Source organism: Salvia hispanica, chromosome 1 (assembly GCF_023119035.1).
Source record: "Salvia hispanica cultivar TCC Black 2014 chromosome 1, UniMelb_Shisp_WGS_1.0, whole genome shotgun sequence".
Classification (NCBI taxonomy): domain Eukaryota; kingdom Viridiplantae; phylum Streptophyta; class Magnoliopsida; order Lamiales; family Lamiaceae; genus Salvia; species Salvia hispanica.
Genome location: NC_062965.1, coordinates 41861855 through 41875463, shown reverse-complemented (window position 1 = coordinate 41875463; position 13609 = coordinate 41861855). Strand labels below are relative to the sequence as shown.

At 38.1% G+C, this 13609-nt stretch overlaps 1 protein-coding gene across 1 annotated transcript; it reads left to right on the top strand.

Annotated features, from left to right (window-relative positions):
* Positions 1-2905: 2905 nt before the first annotated feature.
* LOC125197071 (G-type lectin S-receptor-like serine/threonine-protein kinase LECRK4) lies at positions 2906-7009 on the top strand. The gene is made up of 5 exons (XM_048095774.1): positions 2906-2951; positions 3231-3764; positions 3813-4575; positions 6650-6667; positions 6727-7009. Exons 1-5 carry the CDS (start codon positions 2906-2908, stop codon positions 7007-7009), a joined length of 1644 nt encoding a protein of 547 aa, XP_047951731.1.
* The last annotated feature ends 6600 nt before the right edge of the window (positions 7010-13609 follow it).

The following is a 13609-nucleotide window of genomic DNA, read 5'->3' as shown; positions in this document are numbered from 1 at the left end:
CACTTCTAATCATATGATCATCGAACTTCTTATGCCATTGCCTACTTGCTTGTTTCAAACCGTATATGCTCTTCTTTAATAGACAGACCTTACTCTTGTCTCCAGGTTTCACAAAACCCTCGGGCTGAGTCATATATATAATCTCCTCCAAATCACCATGAAGGAAGGCCGTTTTGACGTCTAACTGCTCCAATTCCCAGTTCCTCTTTGCTACAATGGCCAACAACATTCTGATAGATATATGTTTAACAACCGGAGAGAACACTTCATTGCAATCCACACCTTGTTCCTGTGTGAAACCCCTTGCCACAAGTCGAACTTTGAATCTGATTTTATCACCTTCACTACCCTCCAGTTTCTTCTTAAAAATCCACTTACATGATACAACCTTTCTGCCATCAGCCTTTTCAACTAAGACCCAAGTACCATTTTTCAGTAGTGATTCTATCTCATCAATCATGGCCCTCATCCACCTATCCCTTTCCTTTCCATTCATTGCTTCATTGTAGTTTGCAGGTTCTGAGAACTCAACTTCCTCAGCTGCAAATAATGCATAAAAAAGCATTTCACAGTCTGAGTACTTCTGGGGCAGCTTGTTCTTTCTTCTGGCCCTATCTCTTGCAAGCTAATAGTTTGCAAGTTCATCTGGTACTGTTGGTGCCGCTGTTTCAGTGTGTTGTGCTCCACCAAAACCATCAACTTCATTTTCTATAGGCTCCTCAGCACCTACATCAGACTGCACCTTAGAATCAATAGTGACTTTCTCACTAGTTGCTTCACTGATCTTTGTCTTGTAGGGCATTTCATCCTCCCAGAAAATAACATCTCTGCTTATCACAACTCTTGCTCCACCTGGCTCAGTGCACCATAACCTATAGCCTTTTACACCAGAATGGTACCCAAGCATCACACACCTCAACGCCCTGGGTTCAAGTTTTCCTTGCTTCACATGAGCAAAAGCTCTACAACCAAAGATTTTCAGTCCAGAATAATCCATGTGTTTTCCATACCACCTAAAATCAGGTGTGTCTCCATTTATGCTCAAAGAAGGGCACTTATTGATGAGTTTAACTGCAGTAGCTGCTGCCTCGGCCCAAAACTTTTTCTCCATGCCAGCAGCCAAAAGCATGCACCTAACTCTTTCAATTATTGTTCTGTTTGCCCTCTCGGCTACCCCATTTTGTTGGGGATTTAGTGGAACAGTTCTATGCCTCTTCATCCCTCTGGATTTACAAAACGCATCAAATTCTCCAGATAGGAACTCAAGCCCGTTATCTGTTCTCAAACATCCCAGTGAATACCCTTTTTCCCTTTCAACCTCATAACACCATTCTTTGAACTTACTAAAAGCCTCTGATTTTTCCTTTAGAATATATAACCATATCTTTCTAGAGAAATCATCTATCACAGTCATGTAGTACTTCCCCCCTCCAATAGACATCTCCTGAGCCGGCCCCCATAAATCACTATGGGCATAATCTAGAGGTTTAGAAGAAGTATGTTTACCTTTGGGATATGGGAGTTTCTTGGATTTACCAAGAACACATTCTTCACAATAAAACTGATCATTGATATCCACTCCCTGCAACACTCCCAACTTTACTAACTCTTTCACACTCCCAGCAGCCGGATGGCCTAAACGAGCATGCCATGACCTTAGACTATCATCAGTAACAGAATGCAATTCACTGTGGTGTTTTCTTTCAATAGAAGCCTTCATATAATACAAGCTGCCTTTTCTTTCAGCTTGTATCAATTCCTTTCCTCCCCTACTGACAACCATTTTTCCATCTACAAACACAATCATACACCCCTTCTTCTCAAGAACGCCTAATGAGATCAAGTTCCTTTTAACATCAGGAATATACCTTACATCATTGAACAGCCTCACACAGCCATCCACCAATCTCATCCTTACTGTGCCAATTCCTTGAATAGAGCATATTTGATTGTTTCCTAGAATTACAGAACCATTTGTCTCAGTAATATCCTCAAACCAGCTCAGATTTGAGGTCATATGAAAACACGCTCCAGAATCCATGATCCAAAGGCCATCTTCCTCTGGTTCCATGATACTCAAAGCCTGAGAAAACTCATCTTCTTCAAGGCATTCTGCTGTGTTAATGACCTTTCCTCCCTCAGCAGCCTGCTTCCGCTTCCATGCGAAGCAATCTTTCTTGAGATGCCCTGGTTTCTTGCACCAGTGGCAGGATCGAGTTTCTTTTCCCTCAGAGTTGGAGGTCTTAAATTCATCGGGCTTCTTCTTTCCTTTCTGCTTCTTGAACTTCTTAACGTTGAGACTTTCTGCTTGTTGATCTGAACACTCTTGATCGTCCCCTTTAGCATCTCCTTTGCCATTAAAGCAGCGTGGACCTCAGAGTATGTAATCGGCTTATCTCTTCCTTATATGATCGCATCACTCAGCTGGTCATACGAGCTCGGCAACGCATTTAGGGCCAATATAGCTTTGTCTTCATCTGCGATTTTGACATCAACAGATCCAAGATCATCAATGATCTTGTTGAAATCTTCCAATTGTTAGACAATCGACTTTTCAGCAACAAAACTATATGAGTACAACCTTTTCTTCAAGTAGAGTCTATTGGCTAAAGATTTTGCCAAATAAACCTCATCTAATTTCGCCAATACCCCTAACGCAGTTTTCTCCTCTTGAACTTCCCTCAGCACCTTGTCGCCGAGGCTTAAGATGACAGCACTATGCGCCTTCTGTTGCATCTCATCAAACTTCGCCTGCGCCTTCTCGTCGAGCGCCGTTCCTTTTCCCTTTTCATCTGAAGCTAGAACCGCGGCGAGTCCTTGTTGAATGAGAATTGCTCTCATCTTCATCTTCCACAAGCCGTAATCATTCTTGCCCGTGAATTTCTCAGCTTCCAATCGCGATGTCATGATGATCGGAGATAATTCGACCGTAGATTCACTTCCCACAGACGGTGCCAATTTGTAAAGAATTGAAAGCTTTAATCGGAGATTGTTTGGGTATCGATTGCAGAAGGAGTGAATTTCATTAACTGCTCAAGATTGAGTTCAAGATTTGTACACAATTAAGAAAGGGCAAAACGAGATTAACCAAATCTAAAACAGAATTTTTGAAATTTAAACCATTGAACTCAACACCTATTTAGATCCTAGGGCTGAGATCTAATCCATCAACTAATCTTCTATTCTACGGCTGTTGTGCATCTAGAGATAAGTTGCACCCCCTTACTTAGTTTCTCCAATAGTTGAGCAACGATGGAGATTTCGTCTTCAACACCAAACCTCTTCTGCAAACGCTTCAGATGCGGGAATCCGTGTGGTGTTCAGCAGCGGAGCCTTGATTTCTGTCGCGAGGAGAGGCGGGCCGGACCAAATTCTCAGTCCTCCTTCCATCCCCCAGGTTTCCGACAACTACTACAGGGCAACTCTGAATTTCGATGGAGGTTTTACACAGTACTATCACCCCAAGAGCTTCGGGAGCGACCCGGGTTGGCAAGCTGCAAGATCTTGGCCTCAAAATATCTGTATGAACATCGATGGAAGCACGGGCAGCGGGGTTTGTGGCTATAACAGCGTGTGCAGAGTTGTGAATCAGAGGCCGGTTTGTGGATGTCCCCAGGGCTTTTCACTGGCCGATCCCAGGAATCCGTATGGCAACTGTGAGCCTCAGTTCGTGCAGGGTTGCATCGATGGTGGAAATGACTACGACATGGAGATCATGAATGATGTTGATTGGCCTCAAGATGACTATGAACGAATAAATCCTTGCACTGAAGAGCAGTGTCAAATCGCTTGCCAGGAGGATTGTTTCTGAGATGTTTCTATATACAGAGATAATAGCTGCTGGAAGAAAAAGCTGCCCCTCTCCAATGGCAGAGTCGACACTTCCCAAGGTTTAAAGGCTTTTCTCAAGATCAGGAAACGGGATATTACTATACGAAATCCAAGACCAGGAAGAGATCGGCAGACTCTGATAGTTGTGATATCAGTGCTTTTAGGCAGCTCAGCCTTCATCAACTGCTTATTTATTACTGCTGCTTGTGTCCTTCTTTTCCTCTTTTACAACGGAAAGTTCTCGGCACCTGGTCCTGTTCAAGAGCCTTCGCCTTCAAGCATACGTTGCTTTACTTATAAAGAACTCGTGCAGGCTACAAACGGATTCATAGACGAGCTAGGAAGGGGTGCTTTTGGAATTGTCTACAAAGGGTCAATTCAAATCGGTACGGTTGCAGTGAAAAAGCTGGACAGAATGTTTCAGGATTCTGATAAAGAATTCAAGACGGAAGTTAACGTGATTGGGCGGACTCACCACAAGAATCTGGTGAGTCTGATTGGTTTCTGCGAGGAGGGGCCTCATCACTTGCTTGTGTACGAGTACATGAGCAACGGAACGCTTGCAGACTTTCTTTTCGGGGATCTGAGGGCAAGCTGGAGCCAGAGGACTCAAATCGCAATGGGGATAGCGAAGGGGCTAACCTACTTGCACGAGGAGTGCAGCAGCCAGATCATCCACTGCGATATAAAGCCTCACAACATTCTCCTTGATGAATACTACATTGCTAGGATATCGGATTTTGGGTTGGCTAAGCTTAATTTTCGGGTTATAAAATTTTTGCATTAAATGCTTTTAATGCTATGGAGTATATGGATTAAGTGGTGAGTGATTTAATTACATGATTTCTTGTGACCTAATTGCGTTTTGGAGTTGAGATTTATTTGAATAGTCAAATATATGACGTGGCTGTTGAAAAGTCAAAGATGTGGAAAATACGACGTGGCCGTTGAAAGGTCAATGTGTTGAGAAATTGAGGTGGAAGTGAAAATGGTTGATTTTGCGAAATGATTGTGAATATTTGATGCGGGGTGGAATATGTTGTGGTGAATTATTTTCCCAAGGGATGAGTGAGATTAAATAGGATTTTCATAAATATCCTACACTTTTATTTGGAATTTTCGACCCCTATAATTATTGGAGAAGGAATCCTATTTTTCTTGGATTTAATTATTTGCTTGGGATAATTATCCGAATTAAATCTAACAATTATTCTTTAATTCCACCATGGAATTTTCGAAACCCACCCTACAACATAGAGATTTTCGAAAATCTCATATTTTAGGGAAGAAGGAATTATTTATTATATTATTTGATCCCTTATTTATTCTCTTCCATGAATAAATATAAATAATCTAGCATATCTTACCATATCTAAGAAGATCTTGCCATATCCTATTTAAATTAGGATTTGAATTTAAATTTCTTGTGGGAGAGGGATAAAAACCGCCACTTCCTATTTTATTTGGGAGGATTTATTATTTTTATTCTGTTCCGTGATATTTTATTCTACTCCGTAAAATATCCAAATAAAATCATAGGCTAATTAAATAGCCTAGAATTCGAATTCCCCTTATTTCTCCCCTAATTCACGCCAACTTCTACTATCAAATCTCCCCAAATCTTCTCAAATCTTTAATTTATTTAATTAAAGATATTATATCTTGCACTCTATAAATAAGAGAGAACCCTAAACCTAGAATCAGATAAAAATCTCCCCCTCTCTCTTGAAAAAGACGTTCCCCACTTCTTCCACTTCTTCTTCAACTTGTTTTCTATTTTATTCAAGATCTCTTCATTCTTTACCAAGAATTGAAGTTGAAATTCAAGAATTGTTAAAGAATCAAGGCTATTACTTTGTTTCTACCATTCGTTCTATCGAAAAAGGTATTTTCTATATTAATCTTTCTTCATCTACCGATTAATCGGTGTTCTTGAGTCCACATGCATTTAGATTGAGTGAAGGGGAGATCAATTGATGAATTTGGGATGAATAGGTGTGTGTGTGTGTGTGTGAAACCGTGTGTCTGTGACCGTGTGTGTGTGTGTGTGCATGCCTCGGTATGTGTGTTGTGTGTATGCGTGTGTTGTGTGAAAAACACTCATGCGTGACACGATTTGATGATAAATCAAGAGTTGTTGTGCGAATAAAAGTGATATGATAATCGTATATTGATTTTGAACGGTGATATTAAAACGAATTAATGGGAAAAGGGAAACGTGGAAACATGCATGATTTTGAATCAATGTTCGAAACTGATTTGTGATACACCTAATTTAAAGGTGATAATTCGCGCTCTCAGCGTGATAACAAGGAGAAGAGAATACTTGCGAGTTAAGCCGACGAGGTGGGCTTTTCTTTTAAAATAAGGACAACGTCCTAAATCTTTATTGATGAGAATGAGATTTGTGTTATCATGCCTTGATTTGTTTTGTCGTGCCTATCCCTCGTGGCTATGCCACTATTGATTTAATCGAATTCGGATCCTCGTAGAGCCGCAAACTCTACTTGGATTAGTGTACACCAGTGTTAGACCGAGTGCTGGCGTACAGGTCGGCCGGTCTAGTGACTTGGATTGCAGCCGCATTCCTTGTCATGTAGAATGAGGATATGGTAAGCGTCGATGAGAAAAATGGTTGCGCGACCGTGATTTTGATAAAGGACATATTTTATGGTGCCTCGGGCATTTCTAAAGATAAAACCCCGATGGACACTTGAAAATGGCATGATAACTATATTTGTGATAAAACTGTTTTCGGCATGAGTCCACTGAGTATGTTTATAGTACTCAGCCCTGCATGTGTTTTCCTTATGTGCAGGTTGAGCGATGACGAGTGGTTGGCGGTGTTAAGCAGAATAATTGAATAATATGATTACTTTGAAACTCCGAGTGTAGTTATGTCTCCGGGGTTAAAGTGCCGTCCGGAAACAATAACACCTCGCCGTTCGCCCATTGCACCACAAACAAACATGTTGCGCTACTCAACCAAACCAATCTCTACATGTATGAGAATGGAAATTTAGATGTGCACTTAGGCTTAAATAGATTGATTGGTTATGGGCAGGAAGAATCTGCAAAAGAAGTTAAACATGGGGAACCTGATTCGTCTGTCCATGATTCTTCCCTATCTTTAAGGAGAATCTCATTCTACTTGCATATGACGCTGCAGTCTGTCTAAAAATGTTTGAAGACAAAACTAAAGCTAATAGGTTCCTTGTAAACCCAAAAGCTAAATAATAACCTTTGTTTACTCACGAAACTAATTTAGTTCTACAATACTAAGTAAAAATAATTAAATTAAGTGTATGATTTTTAGAGAATACCAAATTATGTAATTTTGTACTTCCTCTGTCACTTGTTAATTGAGTCGTTTTTCTATTTTGAAAATTCTAAGATAATTAAGTCATTTTTATTTCACTCTCTTACTTTATGCTCTCTTCATCTCTATTACTTTATTCTCTCTTATTTTATTTACTATCCACTTAACACAATATTCTTTATCTCCATGCCAAAACGAAATTTCTCTATTAACAATGAACGAAGGGAGTAATGGATAGTTATAAATTTTAGCACATAATTTAGTAATTAATGAAATTTATACTCCCTCTGTCCTACTCAAGATGGCCACATTCTTGAGTGGCACGAGATTTTAGGAAGTGTTGTTAGGTGGATAGTTGAATATTTGAATGAGGAGAGAGGAGATATGAGGTTATTTCCAAAATTGAAAAAGTGGTCATCTTGATTGTGACAAACAAAAAATGATAGGTGGTCATCTTGAATGTGACGGAGGGAGTATATTTTAGTTTTCCATTTACTTAATCGCTCTCCATTAAATTAAGAAAAAGATAATAATAAATACTTTCTCTATCTCTCTATTTCATTAAAAATGAAATGTTATCCTTTTTAGATTGTCCCATTAAAAATGAAATGTTTCTTAAAATGAAAAATATCATCATCTCTATTTTTTCTCTCTCTCTTTATTAACTCACAAAATAACGCTACATAAATACCGTGCCTAAAAACAAACTCTCATACGTAATGGGATGGAGAGAGTATGAAAGAGGAAAGGCCGGAATACTAATAATTTTGGATTCGATGGGCTGTTAATATTTTATTACTGTAGTGACTGATTATAATATTCTGTTTGGTCTGATTTAAATTGGGGCTCAATTTAATTATTGAAAGTAAATAGTTCTCGTTTATTTTTGAGATTTTCAAAAATCCTTTACTGGAAATTTTTGAAAAATTCTTCTCCCATTCTAGTGAAAATTTTGTCTAATTTCTAGTGTAGTCCTTTCGGCTTTGACAAGTTTTGCCCAGCCAAAGGTCATAATCTAAGTTCAGGAACAAATTAGAAGATTCGTGGTCGAGTTTTGAAGATCATTACGTGGAGAAGACGCTAGCAATTGTCGATTCTTTAGAGAATCAATTCAGTAACCCTAAACCGTAAAATTCATGTTTTAGGATTTATATTCTTCAAGCATAATTTTGTGTTCTAACATGCAGTTATATGTTTAACATGTGAATTATAATCATATAATCTGTCAAATAGATTGTATATCTAATTTATTTATTTTATACAAGTCTTTAGTTGTATAAGAGGTCCCAAACCCCAACATTAATTGGGGCTAAATGAAAGAAGTAGTAAATGTTAGTTTTATCTTTGCTTTGAGATTTTAGGGAATTGTAGCCAAATATTTCACATCTACCAAAGAGTCTATATTACAAAATATAAAAATAATTTGGAGTTTTGGTGCTTAATCACAACAAGTAGAGGATGCATTAGATTTGGAGCGAGCTTATCGTAAACTTTGTATGATTCATGATCTCAAAGCATATATTATTTTCCATATAAACTTTGTGAGTGAGTGATAATTACACTTAAAAATTCTTTGTGGGTTCATGTTATCAAGGTCATTAACGAGCTAGTAATGAAAGTACACTAGTAACCTTATTTATTATGGTTTGTGTTTGGTTATGCTCAATTTATTTATCCATGTTTTTGAGGCAACAAGGAAGTGTAGTCCTTAACATACGTGTTTCTTGTTTAGTTTCTCTCTTGTTTTTGTACAAATTAGTTATGTTTTTTGGGGGGTTGATAAACACGGATTTTGTACTATGTTTTAAGGCCTAGATTTGACCCATTTTGATTATCTTTATTGTTAAATATATTCTTTAATTGCAACATTTGTATAATTTGATATTTTGATGTGTTTAATGATTTTGCAAAATAAACTTTAAAAACAGCAGAAAATGTCGAACTTGAACTTCAGGGGAATCGGACCATATCAGTTATCCAATGATCCGAAGTCAGCGGCCACCAAGTGTGTCAGTTAGGGCTGTCAATTTTTGGCACGACGCGATAACCTAACACGAATCTGCTCAAAATTAATGGGTTTGAGTCAAAGCTTATTAGGTTCATGTCCTTATCGGGTCGACCGGTTAAGAACACGATAATTTCTGGTCGTGTTCGTGTCGGGTCGGGTTACCCGCTAAGAAATAATATTATAATATTTAATTTTTAATATTTTGAAAATGTTATTTTTTGTTGAATTTCGTTGCTATGAATCTAGGGATGTCATTGTTCGATCAGATTGTGTGTAATTAGATTTTAGATTTTTAATTGGACTCTTAATTATCAGATTCAAGGTTTTGTAACTTTTGTTAATCAAGAGCATTTGTTATCAGGTTCTAACCGTGTTATCAGGTCGTGTTATTATAGTGTTGGGTCATGTAAGTCTTGTTATCGTGTCGTGCTGACCCAAGGTGGTTCGTGTCGTTAATGGATTCGTGTCGGGTTCGGGTTTGAGGATAGCAGATCGGGTTCATGTTTGGGTTTGGGGTTTTCTTAACGGATCGTATTTGTATTTGTCCTTATTGGATCGTGTCGTTAACAAGTTGACCCGATAACGACCTAACACGCATGATTTGCCACCCCCTAATGTCAATAGTGCCAACAAAGTTGCAATTATAATTTTATTTAAAAAAAAAAAGAACAAATCTGAAGACGCCAATCTTGTTGGCGCCTATTTTGTTTTATTTTTTAAAATTCGAATTTAAAGATTCCATTGCGCTGGCGCCTTTCACTAGAATTTAATAAAGTAACTGAAAAACTGTAGTACAATATATACAAACCTTAGGGCATCCACAATGGATGCCGCAGTGGGCGCCCTAGTGGTTGCTGCATCAACAATTTTTAGTCCGCCGCTTCTTTCTGCAATGGTTTCGCCCTAGTGCTCGCCCTATCAATTAAACTCAATTTGCATTTAATTTTTTATATTATCGTTTTTTATTTTTATTTTTAATTACTAAAATACCAAAATATATTATATTAAACACTACAAATTTGAAAAAAACAACTACATTACTTAATTTTGAAAAAAAACTACATCATACTTAGCTAAAAAAACTACATTACTAAACTAAAAATTACTATAAAAATCAAACTACATGACTAAACTAAATTACTAAATTAATAAAAATCTAACTAGTCATCTAAATTTAACTTTTGGCTCAAATTCTTGATCATCTTCTCAGTCCTCCATCGTTTGTCCGAATCGATTTCCTAATGAAGGCTGTTTTTTGCGTCAAGTATAAACCTATACTCGCACACCTCGTGAAAACCACCGAACTCCTGGAGCGTTGAGGCCATGAGCTGAGTAGACAGAAGAGGCGCAGCCTGCTGGGGAGCCGATCCAGACGCGGCCGCCTTCACCTTCCCTTTGGCCTGGGCTTTGGCAATCTTGGTGCCAATGGGAAGTCTAAAAGTACACATAGGCGTGCCAGAACACCCTTCCGGCTCAGCGTTCAGATCCACAGGAGATGGGCCGCTGCTCGTGTAACCGCCAGTGGTGGTGCTCTTCGTCCGCTTCGCAGCTAAGAATGCAACCGTTATCCCTCCGTCGAATTTCGCCTTATCCTTCAAGATCAACCAAACATTGTAGAACTTGAACACTGGGACTGGTACTCAGACATAGCTGAAGTTGTTAACAATGCGATCCCACATCCTGCCCGAAGTCTAGTTGTGAAGTTTATCGAATCCTCTGATATTATCGACCCAACACTGAGCCACCTTTATGTACTCCTCCATCTCGTAGTCAATACGCCCCGTGGCATACTCTTCGTTGGGCTCGTTGGATGGGACTGGGACTGGGACGGATGACGCCTTTTCCTTCCGCGTTATCTTCTTCCTCCTCCTCGGCGGCGCAGGGGCAGGAGATTGCCCACACCTAGGCTCCATGTCCCGAACCCGATACGTGTCGATGTTGAAGAACCGATTGAACTCTGAGTCAGAAACGAAAGTGGACCCTATTCCAGGAGTCTCGACCCATAGTCTTCATGGTCAGGTCAACGGGTGCCGCCGCCAAACATCAGCATATCGTCGTCGACACTATGCGGATTTGGGAATTGACTCGGATCCATTCTTGAAAGTGTGAAAGTGAGAAAAGAGAAGAGAAAGAGAGTAGAGTAGAGAGTATTGTGTGTGAGTGTGTGAAAAGTGAATGATGGTTTAGGGTATATATATTGGTTTAATAAAGAATTAAAAAAAATTACAAAATCGTCGAGATAGGGCTCAGGCACGTCCCTGCAATGGATGGACGAGGACGCCCGAGCCCAATTTCGCGCGATCGGGCGCCCGATCTCCACACCATTGTGGATGCTCTTAGAGATTGGAACTTTTGTTCCACCTTCTACCAAAAATTGATTTTTTTTTTCTCAATCTGTATTAAATTAATCTATAGTATACTCCATAAACCAATCGATAATATGATAAGGGTATTTTCTTTATCACGATGCCAGAGACGATAAACAAGAAGTCCGGGGAGGCGAAATCTCATCGACAACTCAAGCTTTAAACAAAGTACTAAAATAAAACAGAAAGAGGCTTTTCATATATTCATTCATTGATTGAATAGAATAACAATAGCCCTATTTATATTACTAATACTTGACTTAATGAGCAAGACAACCAAGATATGGAAAGATATGTCATCCCTAAATTATTTAAATGTCTTTTACTAGTAGATGTCAAAAATAAAATAAAATTCATCTTTAGTTTAAGGATACGTGAAGTGTCAAATATTTAGATTGACTAATTTATTTCCTTCCTATGTCACTCGCTAAGTATTCATATTATTTTAATTAGGATGCTCCTTTTCTTAGCATTCTCTTTTTTCTGTATATTTATTCTATCTTTTATTTTTTTTATTCACTCCCTCCATTCTATTCAAAATGGTCATCTATTCTTTTTGTTTGTCCAATTCAAGATGGCCATTTTTCAATTTTGGAAATAACTCCCCTATCTCATCTCTTCTTATTAAAATATTCAACTACCATTTTCCTCTCTACTTTATTCCACCTAGCAACACTTCCTAAAATCTCGTGCTACTCAAGAATGTGGCCATCTTGAGTAAGACGGAGGGAGTACTTCACTAACAAAACTCCATTTTCTTAAAACACATGTTGAAATGAAATGTCTCACTTAGTGAAGATCAGAAAGGATACTCCCTCCGTCCTAAAAAAAACAGACTAGTTTTATCATTTTATGTCGTTCCCAAAATTAGACTAAGTCTAAATATGAAAAGTTCTAAACCAATACACACTAATAATAATGTGATCCTATAATCCGCTAACATACTTCAGCACATTTTTCCAATCTTTTTAATTTTTTAACATCCTTATTTTATTTTACCAATTACTCCCTCCGTCCCACTCAAGATGGCCACATTCTTGAGTGGCACAAGATTTTAGAAAGTGTTGTTAGGCGGAATAATGTACAGAGGAAAAAGGTAGTTGAATATTTTAATGAGGAGAGATGAGAGAGGGGGTTATTTCCAAAATTGGAAAGTAGCCATTTTGATTGGGACAAACAAAAAAGAAAAGGTGGTTATCTTGAATGGGATGGAGAGAGTATATGTTTAAACTAGTACTCCCTTCGTCCCGGAATAGGAGTCTTATTTAGTTATGACACGGATTTTAAGAAATGTAAAGAAAAGTGAATTGTTAAGTTATTGGAATATGAGCCTCGCTTATATATATATTAGTTTTATAACAAAATATGAGTGGAATAAGTTGGTGGAACGTGAAGCCTACTTACCATTTATGGTAAAAATGAAATAAGACTCTTATTGAGGAATGAACCGAAATGATAAAATGAAACTCTTATTATTGGACTAATGGTGTATCATTTATATGTTTATCTACTCCTTTTTAAGGATTGGACAGAGTATTGTTACGTGAGTAAGTAGTATTGTCTCAAATAACCTCAATTTAGCTTGGGTAATTTATATTGTTTCAAATAAATTCAGTTCCCATATACTCCATATAAAATTGTCCGCTAGAGGTATCAGTGTTGTTTCACCTCACTACTTTGAACCTTGTAGACAAAAGTTACTTCCACTGTCTCTAATTTACCTCACTACTTCGAACCTTGTAGACAAAAGTTACTTCCTCTGTCTCTAATTTTTTGTTCACGTCTACCATTTTCGTCTCTCCTTCGACTATTGTTCACTCTCACCTTTAACAAAAAAATCGATACCCTACATTATATTCCCTCTGTCCTATTAGAAATAAAACGTTTTTCTTTTTGGGTTATCCCAACAAAAATGAAACGCTTCCCAAAATGGAAACAACCATATCTCTACTTTTTCTTCACTCTTATTTTCCTCTCTCTTCATTAACTCGCAAAACAACACTGCATAAAATCTCGTGCCGAAAATCAAATGTTGCAAATTTATTAGGACGGAAGGAGTATTAACTTATTATTATTCTATCCATC